General features: G+C 37.7%; 1 protein-coding gene across 1 annotated transcript; it reads right to left on the reverse strand.

Annotated features, from left to right (window-relative positions):
- Positions 1–1047: 1047 nt before the first annotated feature.
- Positions 1048–10852, reverse strand: rrh (retinal pigment epithelium-derived rhodopsin homolog). The gene is made up of 7 exons (XM_020529220.2): positions 10720–10852; positions 10120–10310; positions 8278–8377; positions 3824–3977; positions 2308–2476; positions 1259–1437; positions 1048–1168 (listed from the first exon to the last, which is right to left on the reverse strand). The coding sequence occupies exons 1-7, from the start codon at positions 10850–10852 to the stop codon at positions 1048–1050; spliced, it is 1047 nt and encodes a 348-aa protein (XP_020384809.2).
- Between the last annotated feature and the right edge of the window lie 4678 nt (positions 10853–15530).

Genomic DNA, 15530 nt, shown 5'->3' on the forward strand with positions numbered 1-15530 from the left:
TACATTCATTTCCATTCAATCTGATGATATCATGCAGTGTTTGTGTGGAGAAACAGTTTTGCACAGGGCTTCAATGGACACCTGTAAGACATACCTGACTTCTGATTGACTGGTTAGACATAGTTACAACAATGTTCATTGTACCTATTGCCAAAGTGCAATAAGTTATAATTAGTTATATAACACATTGCCATTTCTTGTCAAGAGTTCCTAGTGGTCTAGTTTCTACCACTGATAAAGAGACTGGCACTTAGATTCAGTATCCCAAAAGGATTGGTAGCATTCTACTCCAACTATCAGCTGCCAGTGGTTGGTAACCAAAGCCCACATTGTTGTGAATGTTATCTACCTGGATTCAAAATCATATATAGTACCGAATCATAAAATAATTGACTGATTATTAAGCCACATAAGGGGCTGGGACTGAATTTGTAATGATTACATAATTGCTGTGGGTGGACTGGTGCCAGCAGGAAGCTTGGAACATGCATAGGGATTATTGAGCTCACATTACAGATACTAAAGAAGCACTCCTGCTTCATCAGCCTATGCAATAAGAAATGAAGTAAAAATACCTTGTCAGACCTTACCTACTCTCAGCTCATCTTTCCAATAGTGACCTGACAGAAAAGCCAAATTTGGTTTCCGACTCATGCCCACAGTTAAAGTAGCAATCCAGACTAAAAGGAAGGCAGAATACATTGTTCCTTTCAGTTTTGGTCACTGGTAAATGGAAATAATTATGGGCGTCTATGAAGCCAGTTGTTGTGGGAGGAGTGTGTTATGAAATGTGACTTGTTTTGAAGGAACTTTCCTCTCTTGCAAAAAAAAAGAGTGAGGCACTTAATAAAAGACTTTAACATTTTCTGGGATGTGGAGAACTTAGAGCCTTTGATCAGATGCAGGATTCAGAACACAGTTTAAAGTCAGGTCTGGAAATGAAAAGATGTTGAGAAAACATTTTCCAGTAGGAAAACAAAATGAAGATGCATTAGAATAATAAGTGGGGTAGTGCATCAAAACATTGTGGATTACAGTACAGCAGATTTAAATGAAAGAGTTTAATTCTGTTAAAGGTGTCTGAGAGATGGTCATAGGCAGAACGTGGCTGATAGTTAAATCCTGTTGAGTTTGGCAGCATATCATTGCAATTATAGTCCTCCGAAACCTGAAATGAAGGAAAAATGTGCATGAATATAATTTGGGCAAGAAATTTGCAAAAAAAAAAGCTTCTTTCTCAAAGGAAATAAACACTTACTTCTTATTTGCAATGACATAAATACAAGGATTATAGAAAGTGGAAGACTTGGCAAAAAGTGGAGCTACAATTGCCATTGCAGGTGGAATGAATTTTGGGTCACCAAAAGAAGACCATAAGCAAACAATGGAGTAAGGAGACCAAGCCACCAGGAACATCACAATCATCACAACAGACATCTGTGAGAAAAGAAAAAACAAATGATATTGCTTTCAATCATATTCATTATTGTGCTTTTGTCCATTGTGATACATCATCAAACAAAGCCTAGAGGCTGTGGAGCTCCAGCTCATAAACTCTTTCAATATAGAGTACAAAGTGAACAATAATGGCACCATTTTTCTACTGCATAGAATGGGAAAAGAGTCATTGAGCCATAGCGTTATACAACACAGTAACAGACCCTTCAGTCCAACGCATCCATGCAGACCAGATATCTTAAATTAATCCAGTTCCATTCGCCAGCATTTGGCCCATATCCCTCTAAACCCTTCCTATTCATAAACCTATGTAGATGCCTTTTAAATGTTATATTTTAACCAGCATCCACCACTTCCTCTGGAAGTTCATTCCATACGCGCACTACCCTCTGCATGAAAAAGTTGCCCCTTAGATCTCTTTAAATCTTTCCCCTCTAGTTTTGGACTGCCCTACCCTAGTGAAAATACCTTAACTATTCATCTTTTCCATCCCCCTCATGATTTTATGAATCTCTGTAAGGTCATCCCTCAGTCTCTGATGCTCCAGGGAAAATAGCCCCACCCTATTCAGCCTCTCCCTATTTCTCAAATCCTCCAATGCTGGCAACATCCTTGTAAATCTTTTCTGAACCCTTTCAAGTTTAACAACATCTTTCCTATAGCAGGAGGAATGAGATGTTGGCATAGAGAGTTGAGGATGGGATTTTTAAGAATGGGCATTATAGTAGTTTCAAAGAAAACATAACAATCCTGAAAAAAAAGACTTAAATCTCCATTAGATTTAACTATCATGCATTTTGTTGCCCCCAGAGACATTGTAAGCGAATTTGGAAGGAGAAACGTCCTTACCTTTGTCACATCAAGTTGATCTGACCAATCCAAGGTTATATTTTCTAGAACATCATGGCGCATAAATCTTTTCACAGTTTTGGATACATTGTAATAGCAGAAGACCATGATTGACAATGGTACAACAAAATTAACTGCAATTACTGTCATTGTGTAGGAAACAAACAACCTGAAAACAAAGCCATGCAATGAATCAGACCAATTCTCAATGATTGGTTGAAGGTGTACCTCCTCTGAATAGACATTTATGCTTCACTTTGTAAACTAACGTGCAAACTCCATTTCTACAGGCTGATGCACAACTCACAGATCTGAACTCAGTTATTTCAGAAATTTGAGAACAAAGCAGAAACTGAAAATTTATATCAAACATGCTCTCATACCTATGGTGAAAATTCCAACTGAAGAATTGGGTAAGAAGATAAAGAACAGGAACACAGAAAGAAATGCTGAATATGTGGATGCTTGCTTTATATGTTTTGTAACTAAATGGGCACTCAACATTTTCCTTAAGAGGAAGTGACAGACAGAGGAAGTGGAGGCCCCACTATTCCAATATATGCAATGTCACTTTATTGACTTAACATTGTATCTACATAATCAAGAGCAGCGATATTAGCTCAATTGATGATAAATTTTATTCTAGAGTTCATTTCTATCAGTAATTAAATGAATCAGACTTTTGCTGAGCTAATAATGAGATTAACAATGCTTCCTCTTGCTAGTGAATCAGACAGTTACTTCAACTCCCGATGGTGGGTGTGTCCAGAACCAGGGATCACAGCATGACGATTCGGGGTGGACCATTTAGGACGGACGTGAGGGGACATTTTTTCACCCAAAGAGTGGTGATCCTGTGGAATTCATTACCACAGGAAGTAGTTGATGCCAAAACATTGAATGTATTCAAGAGGCGGCTAGGTATAGCACTTGGGGCGAATGGGATCAAAGGTTATGGGGAGAAAGCAGGATTAGGCTATTGAGTTGGAAAATCAGCCATGATCATGGAGAGTGGCAGAGCAGGTTCGAAGGGCTGAATGGCCTCCTTCTGCTCCTACCTTCTATGTTTCTATGTTTCCAAATACCCAACAGTCTAATAAGAAATCTGGAAGTTACTGTCCATGATGTTCCTTCAGGAGTTGCATTTAACAGTACCTGCTAATCACCTCACCATGCAAGACTGTGGATTTGCTGTACTTACCCTCTATATCTTTTGTAATCAGCAGAAATATATCTGAGCATATATCATACATCAAAGGCGAGAGGGAAGAAAATGGAGTGAGGAAAATATATTACTTCATTTCTAATTGTAGAGGAAAATTTAAATGAAAAACCCCACAGTGGTATTGCCCATTAAATATTGCACATATGATTTTTGATTTTCAATTTCTGAACTTGAGAATTTATTCCAGGATTAAAAAAAGCGAAACAATTAACATGAAGTTTAATACTCATTTATAACAGCAATGTTTTAATTAAAACAAATGTAAAGAAAAAATAGTAAAAGAAAACTTACGAGTCATTGTTCCTCCAATTGATGGTACATGTAGCTCCTGTTGGGTCTGGAGCATAACTTGCCCAACCCATTACTGGCATCAGAGCCCAGAAGAGACCATTGACCCAGGCAACTGTGATCAGAGTTGCATAGGTAACATTGGTCATCTTTCTTCCTGTTGGAGATATTTATTGATTAATAGACCACTTTAGCTGATTGCATGTCTTCAGACAGCTCACCTCTGTGCAAAACAATACACATTATAAAATGACATAAATTTAAGTTTATCTGAACTGTAAGATTGTGCTACAGCATGCCAATCATTTGAATTCACTTTTACTTTGTATATTAAAAATCTGTTGGACGTTTTCTCTGCGTTAGTTGAAATATCAACTTTTTAATGAGGTTTTCAATTTCATGACATAAGTACATAAAGGAAATCTTTGCCCATAGTGGCTTGGTCACCTTTGCACTCAGGAGAAGCAAGGGCTGCATTACACATTTTTTGTGAATGTTTTTCTTCAGAAGGCAGTGGAGGTGATTGTAAGCGTGTAAAATGGGATGAAGCAAAACAAAAATGGAACTATGTTATACTGTGGATACCAGGAAAGACTAGATGACTGCATGTCCAACACAGATTATGGGATCAGAGTGTGCACTATTAAGAAACTATATGAAGGAAAAAGCAATGAAGAAGTTACTTCTTCATGATTTACTGTTTTACCATAATTAAATCTTTATTTTTCTGAAAAATACAATAAATTGAAAAACATAATTTAAACGATGAACCTGGAGTTATATAATAACTTTCACAGAATAAAATGTCCCAAAGTTCTTATCAGGGGCATTATGAAGGAGAATTGGACACCAAGCTACATAAAGTATGTGTGTTTAGGACAGACTACCAGAAACTTACTAAAAAGGTAGGATTTAAGGAACAATTAAAATGACAAGGGGAGACATTAAAACAAAGATTTCGTGAATTCCAGAGCTTTAAGGCCTTGGCAGTTCATGGTATGGCTACCTATGCTTGAGCAATTATAGCCAAGCAAGTTCAAGAGACCAGAATTCTATAGATAGATATATTACATATATAACTTTCTCAAGTCATCCAGCTGAAAAAGACTATAGTCCTTTCTGCTATTAGACGTGTTTTGTCAAAGCAAATTGGCTGTAACGTGTTTGATGAATAGATGACCGCTGTTTGTAAAATGCAAACTTTCGTATGCTTGTGTTGGCTATTACATGATTCCATCCTCAACACATTAAGTGTAACGGTGAATGGAAGAATACAATGTTTACGCCAACAGAGTCCCATCATATGTCGACATCATATGTTCAGTTGACTCATGTTCTTTGTTGTGAAGTGCTTTTTGAGAGGTACTCCGTAATTTTCTTTTTTTTTTGCAAATTTTATTGTGTTACCCATAAATATGGGAGGACAAAGTAACAAGAATGCATGCAGTTTGGCGGAAGCTTCTCCAGGTTTTATTCATGATTTTAAAGGCTTTGAACCATCAGAGGTGCTCCTAAGAATCAAAGAACATTTTGTTGCTCTTGTGAAGCAAGTTGGATTTGAAGTGGAGAGTAAGGATGTTGAAGAGCTGCTTGAGTACCATTGTGAAGGCCTCTCTACAGCTGATCTACAACAACTTCTCACTGAGGGGGAAATGGAAGCTGGAGATGATGAAGAAGGAGTTCAGGATGTAGCCATGAGAGTTTTCCACTTCTCTTTTGTCTTCTATCCCGGGGGAAGTTGAGAAGCAGTTGCAGCTCTTAGAAGGCAATGATTACAATGCAGAATGCAGCAGGGTGGCAGTTCGTGGAATAAGCTGTTATTTGGCACTCTATGAACAACTTCTTTATGAAAGATGCAAAAAAATGGGTGCCTCTTTTAAGCCAATCCCCAAGAAACGGTCAGAAGACAATGAACCACAGCCATCCACTTCTGGATTAACTATTTTTCACCCCAACCCTGCAATCACAACTGCACCTGAAGACGACGACGATGATGATGACCTTCAGCCCCTGTCTTAACAATTCAGCAACCTCAAAACCATCCTCCTCCCCCATCAAGTTACGTTCAAATGTTTTCAAGGTAAAGTGTTAAATTTACTGTAATTGCTTCATTATTAGATATGAATTTAACAATTATTTAAACTGTGCTATCCTTTGTGTTGGGTTAACTACTATATTTGTTTCAATTTTGAGTAGTTTTTTTTCCATAATCCCTGTTATTTTTATTGCATGATTTTCTTTAACACAAGGTCACACAGGAGTGCAACTATTACGTTATAGCAGAAAGGGCTGTACAGTAATTCAGAAAGGTGAAGCTGTGGGTGGATTTGAAAATAGGAAGACAATTTTAAATTCAAAGCCTTGCGTAATGGGGAATCAATGTAGATCAGTGAGGAAGGGAATGTTGGGTGAAAAGTACTTGGTGAATTTTAGAACAAGGGCAACAGAATTGTGACGCACCTCATAATGATAGGCCTGCCAGGAGTGCATGCAATAGTCAAGTCTGAAGATGCTCTGCATAAACTTGTAAGTGGTCAACTGCACTGATCTGGAGAAACAGTATCATGCAAACTTGTTTTTAGGACTTCTCCATTTAGAGAATTTCTCATCTGAGCTGAAAACGTCAAAAGGAAATGATGGCATTAACATCATAGAAAGGATGACCTAAGTTGCAGAAGCTGGGATAAAGAAGCAGCTTGGATACAGATAACAAAATGATCAAGGCAAGAAGACAATCATTGAAAATAATCACAGAGAATTCTGAAGAAGCTCAGCTGGTCTGACAGTATCTTTGGAGAAAGGAACAGAGCTAATGTTTCGAGTCCAGAATGACACTTCTTCAGAACTTCTCTCTTCTGTAAAACAATTAAACATAGATTGGTGGCTATTCAGAAGATTGAACAAAACATGAATAAAGGTGACAAAAATAATGATGTGGGGGCAATTATAGTGTGAGAGAAAGCTCGCTCATAAAATAAAAATGAATAGCTGCTAAAGAGCTCTAAAAAGAACAGTTAACAAACTGAGTAACATTCTTATAAATGTGAGCTTAGAGATTAATAATGGCAAATAAGGAGATGCCAGATTAGTTGAATGACTATTTTGCATTGAACTTCACCATAAAAAAAAGACAACATCCAGAAATATTTGTAAACCAGAAGTGGAATGGACAAAGGAATTTAAGAAAATTACAACTACTGGGGTATTGGGCCTGAGCAAACTGTTGGAGCTGTGGGCTGACACGTTGCCCTTCAGTGATAGACTTCATTCTAAATATCTTAAAAGAAATGGCTAGTGAGATGTATTTACTTCAATTTTTCTACATTCCTTAGATTTGATGAAGGTTCCATTCAATTTGAAAATAGCAAATGTGACTTAGTTGTTCAAAATGTGACAAAAAGCAGATCCATAAACTTAACATCTATCATAGGGAAAAATTTAGACCATGAAATTATCCATTTCTGCAATGTGAAAACCATGTCTTTATTTTGCTGCAATTTTGATTGTGAACTGAAATGGGAAAAGAACAATTTTAAAAGCAAAGATGTGGAATGATTGCTGCACTTTTTGAAAGCAGTTTATCTAACACTCATTGTAAGAGCAGTTTACACTGTTGAATATCCAAACAGTTGTGGGGAGGTTTTTGCAGATGGGTTAGAGCTAGGGGATATGGATAAAGGGAAATTTGGCCAAAAGCACCTGGCCTGTGGAGTGGTCCTCACTTATCAATGACAAAGGCTTCTTTTTTCCTACAACAATCATATGATTGTTTTCCAGGTAGCTGAACAGCTTTTGGGTGTGAATGATATGGTCAGAAGTCTTTTGACTTATAGAAAGGAGATAATATCTTTCACACTGCAATATAAAGTACCTAAAGCCTGAAGAAGGCTAGTTTATTGACCCTCACCAGTTGCTGTAAGCAGTCGCTTTTTATAAATGATTTTACAAGCTGGGAACCGGTTAGTCTGTGCTGCCTGTATGCAATTGAAAAGCACCTGGAGAACAGAGATTAAACAGCAACAAGCCCTGCCAAGCCAAAAGGATCAGCTCAGCAATTCAAGTGGATAGCTTTTCCCTCTACCCATAACACCAAAGATTTTTTTGGTCTGTTTATATGTGTGTGTAGAGCATGTTCTATTAGGGGTTTGGAGTTTTAGCTAGTAAAGTTATATGCTGATAGTTCATAATTATTATCTAGGCTGTGTTTGCATTTGCATTCAAAAGCAACTTCTTAATTACTACAAAAAATTCATTGGATATGAAAGTAACTTGCAAGGCCAATACTTACTGAGCATTCTTAATTGCCCTTGATCAGATGGTTGGACCATTGCATGTGATGTGGTGCTGTTGGGCAGGGAGTTCCAGGATTATGACCCAGATAAAGAATTACATTGTTATGGAGTTCACAGTAATTGTACAGATTTGACTGCTCTATAAAACTATCACCATAGTCTTACCTAAATCAGGTTTACTAATCATCAGGTATCGGTCAATAGCGACTACAGTAAGTAACCCAATACTCGCCATTCCAAAAAAGATATTTAAAGCTGCATAAGCCTGAAAGAAACCGACCACCAATTAAAAATAGATCGGGAAATACATGCAATCCAATGAAAATCATTGGCGATTTTTGGCAGTATTCACCTTTAGATGAGATAATAACAAGACTTCTAGCTACCTGTTCTCCTACTTCAGAAGGAAGTTAAACACTCTGTGCTAGTATTAGAAAGGCATGGACATCTTCTCACATGTTTCTAGTACGCCATTGTACATGAAATGCCTTGTGATCAGAGATAAGAATCAATGCCATTTTTCTAGCATTCAATTTTGTTCATTTAATCATTTCCATATGCTAGATGTTAAAAACCCTTAATATTTGGGTGCGAGACATCAGTTGAATTCAAATTCCAAAGTAAAATACTGCTGGCAATGGCAACTTGAAATAAAAATAGAAAATGCTAGAACACTCAGCAGGTCAGAGCAAAAAAACAGAGTTAACCCTTCAGCTTGATGGGAAAAGATAGAGATGTAAAGGTTTATGCCAATTTGGAGAGCTGGTGCTGGTATGATGAGCCAAGTGGCCTCCTGCTGTGCCATAACAGCTTTGTTTTAACTCAGTACGGGGACACAAAAGGGGGAGGGTCAGAAATAAACAAAGTGACAGGTCTGTGATGGCATGGTTGGCTTCTTGGCCCAAATATAATGAAAACAGAATTATGCTTGCAGTAATGTTAAAAATATGATGATATATATCTTCTATATTTTTAATATCTGAAAGATAAAATATATTGCAGCAGTTAACTTTACACAAAGAAACACTGATTATAATTAGTTATTCCATTAAATTTGCAACAGTTCAACACTAATTTGAGAATAAAGCATGGTGACATCGGATTGGTCACATTATATAGTGTGTCCATTTTCCAAATGAATGTTAAGAATAGGTCAGCAGGTTTGTAATGGACATCTGAACCTTAGGAACATAGGTCTTGGGCCATTCATTTGAGCCTGCTCCACCAATCAACAAGATGGATCTGATCGTCAACTGAAATCCATTTTCCTGTCTACCCTCTCTACCACCTTTCATGTGAAGTGCTGACCTAGCTGATGGTCTTCAACTTTTGTGATGTGATGCCTATGTTAGCTCCCATAACATGAGATTTAGGTCACAGAATACTGAATAATTCAATGAACTTTTATTATAGCTCCTGATGTTTACAAATGTACACTACAATCACAGACACTTGCATTTCCGAGGTGAAGCTAAGCAGTTGGGATACATTGTAGCACACTTCCCTCAGTATATCATGCAGCAAGAGGACAGAGATCAGTAAGATGGAGATCTTTAGACCATTAGGTCACATGACCTCATATGGAGATGACGTCATGAGCGTGCCCCTTAAAGGTATATTGAATATCTGCCACAAGGCATAACACAACAACCCTTGGCTCCCTTGTTGATCAACAATCTATCTGATCTGTTAGATTTATCTGTCTTGAATGAATTCAATGATGCAGCCTCCACTACTTCCTAGGGAAGAAAATTCCACAGGCTAATGACCCTCCGAGGGAAAAAAAAGTTCTACTTTAGTGTAATATCATTTCTTAAACTACCCATGGAAGGTGAAAGTTTTGCCCTTGTGGTAAGACCAGAAACGGAGAAAGAAGATATCATCGCCAAACAGTCCTGCAGTGAGGAAATGGTCGTAATGAAGGGAAATGAATGCATTTTACAAATACAATTGAAAATCATTTCTCCTCCCCTATTTTAACAATAGATGTTCTGTCAATATACTGACCTGACAGCCCGCATGGCCAAACTTCCAGCTGCCATGGAGGTCTGAAGCAGCCGACATTGGGTAACCGATGGTACTCACGCCAATGTCAGTGAAAGCCAAGTTCACAATAATTGCATTGGTGGCTGTACGGAACTCCTTGAACTTAACAAACATAATTAACACTATTATGTTGCTGAGTAGACTTAACACTCCTGCAATGAAACACAATGTCACGTTCCTCATTAATGTCTCCATTGTCATCAAAGCAAACATTACTTTTAAGATTTGTGTAGCGGTAGCTTGACAACAATGATATCAAGCCTTAATTATTCTAAACAGGGAAAAGGGAAAACAAAATTAATGTTCTGCCCAGACTTCAACTTATTGCCAATATTAAAAGTTAATGAACCATATATTATTCATAAATGTGTGCAATATTTCTTATTCGACAGCACAATCCATTTTTATGAAAAAAAAATTAGTTTGGCTAATTAAATTTCATCATTTAACCCAAGAAAACATTAATTAAAGACTTCTTTCATTTTGACACATAACATTTCAATCTTCTTTAACCGTGATTATGTTCACAGTTCATAAGTGCTTTTGAAGAATATCAAGTACCTGCCGTTATCAAATAAGCTGCAACAATATTATGCTCCCTCTGAGAGAAGACAGATTTGGATTCCATTTCAGTCGAGTCTCTGGAGGAATTGAAAGTAGCATTCCCAAAGAGGGTTTCTAAATTATCTTCCATTAAAGTGGTTAAGAAATACTTAACGATTCGAAAAACAAACTGAGAGAGGTTCTGTTTTTATCTATTCAATGGTAAAATCGGACACAAAGATTTGTCTGCAAACCACAAAGACTGTCACTGTGGCTGCTGAAAAGTTCTTTGGATCAACCAATGAAAGGAGTTTAAAATCTGGAACTCAATCTACTTGTTAAATAAACAATGAGCTCCACTGATCTGGTACTTTGCAGAGAATTACTTGAACGAGATTAAAGTCACATGGTGCTCAATGCTCTTTTCTTACAATAAATAAATTGTACTTCCAGCACCCGTCCTGAGTCGGAACATGTTTCAGATCTCTTCACACTGAACTGACACAGGTTCGTTCAGCTGTTGTATAAAGAAGTTTAAAGCAGAAGGGCCACAGAAATCATTTCACCCTGCTTTATCCATATCCATTTTTGAGATGATGTGAGCTCGTCTTGCAACTTGAATTTACCTTCTCCACAAAGCTACAATGGAGAACATTTAGAAGCTTTTTGTGAAACGTAATTGTATAAAAGTAATTACCGACTACAAAAGAGCAACTGGCCCTACATAATTTAGGCCGCTTTGGGTTTCTCTTATATTTCAATCACTTTAATTTGTCCATTCTTGTCATTAAAATCTCTCTCAGCCTGTCCATAGAATGATGTATTAATACATAGCATGCAGCATAGAATCAGGCCATTCTGCCCAATTGCTCCATGCTGTTATTTGTGCTCCATTCAAGCTTCCTTCCACCTATTCATATGCAAGTCAATCAGCATAACTCACTCTTTCCTTCTCCTTCAAATGATTATCTAGCTTCCCCTTAAATGTAACCATACTATTTGCCTCAGTTACATTCTTTGATACCTCCTTACAAATTCTCACCACTCTCAGATTGAAACCTTCATCAGAATTTCTTATATAACATTTTGATGACTATTTATGTTGATAGCCCCTAGTTTTGCCATTCCTCGCAAGTGGAAACATTCTCTTTGTGTCTCCCTTATGAAAACTTGTATAATTTTAAAATAATTTTTTTTCAAGTCTCACCATAATTATTTCAGGAGATGAGGGGCTTAGTTTATCATCTTTTTCTGATAGGCATAATCTCACAAGGTGACATCCTTTAACATTTTTCTGCACCATAGTAAAAGTACTGTATACAATACTCCTACGTGTGATAAAGTGGGATTCAGCACAAGTTTAGCAGAACTTCTCTGTTTTTCAGTCTTATCACTCCATAAAAACAAGAGAAATCAAAACAAGAGTAATCCCTTTGGGTGGCATGGTGGCTCGGTGGTTAGTGATGCTGCATCACATTGCTGGGAACCTGGGTTCAATTCCACCCTTGGGCGACTGTCTGTGTGGAGTTTGCACATTCTCCCCGTGTCTGTGTGGGTTTCCTCTGGGTGCTCTGGTTTCCTCCCACAGTCCAAAGATATGCAGGCTAGGCGGATTAGCCATGCTAAATTATCCAGAATGTTCAGAATGTGTAGATTTAGGGGGATGGGTCTGGGTGGGACACACCGAGGGTCAGTGAGGACTTGTTGGGCTGAAGGGCCTGTTTCCACACTGTAGGGATGCTATGATGATTTTCAAGACTGCCCTACCTCAAATCTACATTGCTGCACTAACATTATATCCCTTAATTCTGTGAATGCCCAAAAATCCAACAACCAATAATTGGGCATTCTCTTGGATAGAGAATTCTAAATATTCACAACCTTTTGACTAAGGAAATTTCTCTTCACCTCAGTCCTAAATGGCAGATTCCATAATGTGAAATTGTGCTTGTGTGTTTGAGATTTGCCAAATGGGAAAACACTTGTTCAGCAGTTACTTTGAGAAGTCCCATATATTTATTTCATGTTTGAATTATATCATTTCCCATATTCTCAAATCCCAGGAATATATACCTAATCTACTTAATCCCTCTCCATAGGTCAATTGTCTCATCCCAGGAACATCTAATGAACTGGTGCTGCACTGCCTCTAATGCGAGAATGTCCTTCTTTGGGAAATAACGCCAAAACTACACACAGAACTCCAAGTGAGGTCTCACCATTCCTTTTATATTTATAGTGATGATAGCGTTACTCTTCCTAACTAATACCCTCCAAACTAAGCAACAACCTGGAAAATCTTTTCTGTACCATCTCCAAAGACTCCACATCCTTCTGGTAGTGTACTGACCAGAACTATATGCAATATTCTAAATGTGGTCTAACTAAAGTTCCACACAGTTGCAACATGACTTGCCAATACTTATGCTCCTTCCCCTGACTGATGAAGGTAAGCATGCCATATGCCTTTTTCACCACCTGATCCACTTGTGTTGCCACTTTCAAGGAACTGTAGACCTGTATGCTAACATTACTCTGTATGGTAACGTTTCTAAGGATGCTGCCATTTACCGTATACTTCCCTCCTGCATTGTCTAGGTCCTTTTGAAGTTCTACACTTATAGTTCACAATGTGTCCAAGTTCTGTGTCATCCACTTGAAAATTGTGCCCAGTATACCAAGGTCTATGTCATTAATATATATCAGAGAAAGCAAGGGTATCAGCACTGACCCCTGCAGATCACAATGATAAATCTTTTAACAACCTGAGAAACATTTATTAATCACCACTCTCTGTTTCCTGTCACAAAGTAATTTTGTATCCTCATTGCTACTGTTATTTTTATTCTTTGAGCTATAATATTGCTCACAAATCTGTTTTAGGGCATTGCATTAGACCTCTTTTGGAATCCATAAACATCACAACAGCATTGTCCTCATCAACACTCACTTGTTACCTAATGAAAAAAAGAATGCAGAATGTTAGTTAAACCTGATTTTTCCTTGAAATATCCATGCTGGATTTTATTAAGGAACCTGCATTTCCACAAGTAACGATAAATTTTGTCCCAAGTTATTGTTTCTAGCAGTTTTCCTCACCACAAAAGTTAAACTGACTAATATGTAACTGCTGTGATTATCTTCATATGTTTGTTTGAATAAGGGTGTAACATTTGCTAGTCTTCAGTCATAGATTCACAAGCGTGGAAACAGACCTTTGGTCTAACTCATCCACACCAACCAGCAATCCCAATCTGACCTAGTCCTATTTGTCAGCATTTGCCCATATCTCTCTAAGCCCTTCGATTCATATATCCATCCAGATGTCTTTGTAACTTTACCTGCCTCCATCAGTTTCTCTGGCAGCTCATTTCACACACGCACTACTCTGTGTGAGGAAGTTACCCCTCAGGTGCTTTTTAAATCTTCCCCCTCTTACCTTTAACTTACGCCCTCTAATTTTGGATTCCCCTACCCTAGGAAAAAGATGCTGGCTATTCACTCTATCCATGCCCCTCATGATATTATAAACCTATATAAGGTCACCCCTCAGCCTCCAACACTCCAGGGAGAAAAGTCCATTCCCTATAACTCAAACCCTCCAACCCTGGCAACATCCTTGCAAATTTGCACTCTCACAAGTTTAACAACCTCCTTCCTATAGAAAGGCGACAAGAAGTATACACAGTATTCTCAAAGTGGCCTCACCAATGTCCTGTACAGCCACAAGATGACATCCCAACTCATTTTATATTTAGCTAGTTTGTTATTAATGTCTTAGATTTTAAGTCATGCAATCCTTTCATGGGCCTATTCCCATCCCAATGTATCGTTTTATTTATGTGCTCATATTTTACTATTTTGGCTTTTATTCCTTAACAATTTCAGTTTCAACAAATTTGCCTTCCCCCCCACCCCCCCTTTTTTAATTGTCCTTGTCAAGTTCTGATACTACTGTCAAGGTACTTTGTGTGATCCATTTTTTACTTTCAGTTTTCTCTTTAGTATTTTATTGATTCATGGTATCTCATCAATGTTGGTAGTTTTTTTTAGTGGAATATGTATTTTAATTGGATATTGTTTCATATGCGCCTCTCTGCTGTTTCATTGCCTTGTGTGCCCATATTGTTACGGGAGATGCTGCAACGCATCTTATCAACAGCACACAAGCCATAGTGCGCTGGCAGTGTAGGGAATGTTTAAACTAGCAGACAGGATACCAAACAAGTGAGCTGTTTTCTGGATGTCAGTGAGCTTCTTGAATTTGTCTTTGGGAGCTGCACTCATCCAGGCAAGTATCAAATATTCTAACACACATCTGAAGAGTCAGGAGGTGAGTTAGGTATTGCAAAATTTCTATCTTCTGACCATCTGATCTCAAAGAATATATTATGGTCACTAAGTCCTTGGTGTTCCCCTATTTCTATTTCTCTGCTGCAGTTCATTCCCTATTATTGGGTTAGAAAGGAGTCCACTGAACATTGTACGAACTCCGTCCTCTCAACAATTTCATCTACCTTATCTAGCCATTTTATTTCAGGGTAATTAAAGCACTTTTTAAAAAAAAACTCATTTTTGCTAATCTTATTACATATTTCTTCCTGCACCTTCCACTATTAGGGATAGTTTCCAGTCTCATGTTTGTTTGATCCTTTTTTAATCTCTATTCACATAATTCTTCCAACTGGTTGCTTTAGCTTTTTCCTGCTGCCATTACCTCTAATAAATTAGCTCCTGCACCCCCTAAACTCTCTAAATAAAAGACTCCTCAATGCTTAGTTTCCAGTGTTAGTCTGTATAAATGTCTATTAATTATCTCTAGTATATCT

Source organism: Rhincodon typus, chromosome 1 (genome assembly GCF_021869965.1).
Source record: "Rhincodon typus isolate 14 chromosome 1, sRhiTyp1.1, whole genome shotgun sequence".
In the NCBI taxonomy this organism is placed as follows: domain Eukaryota; kingdom Metazoa; phylum Chordata; class Chondrichthyes; order Orectolobiformes; family Rhincodontidae; genus Rhincodon; species Rhincodon typus.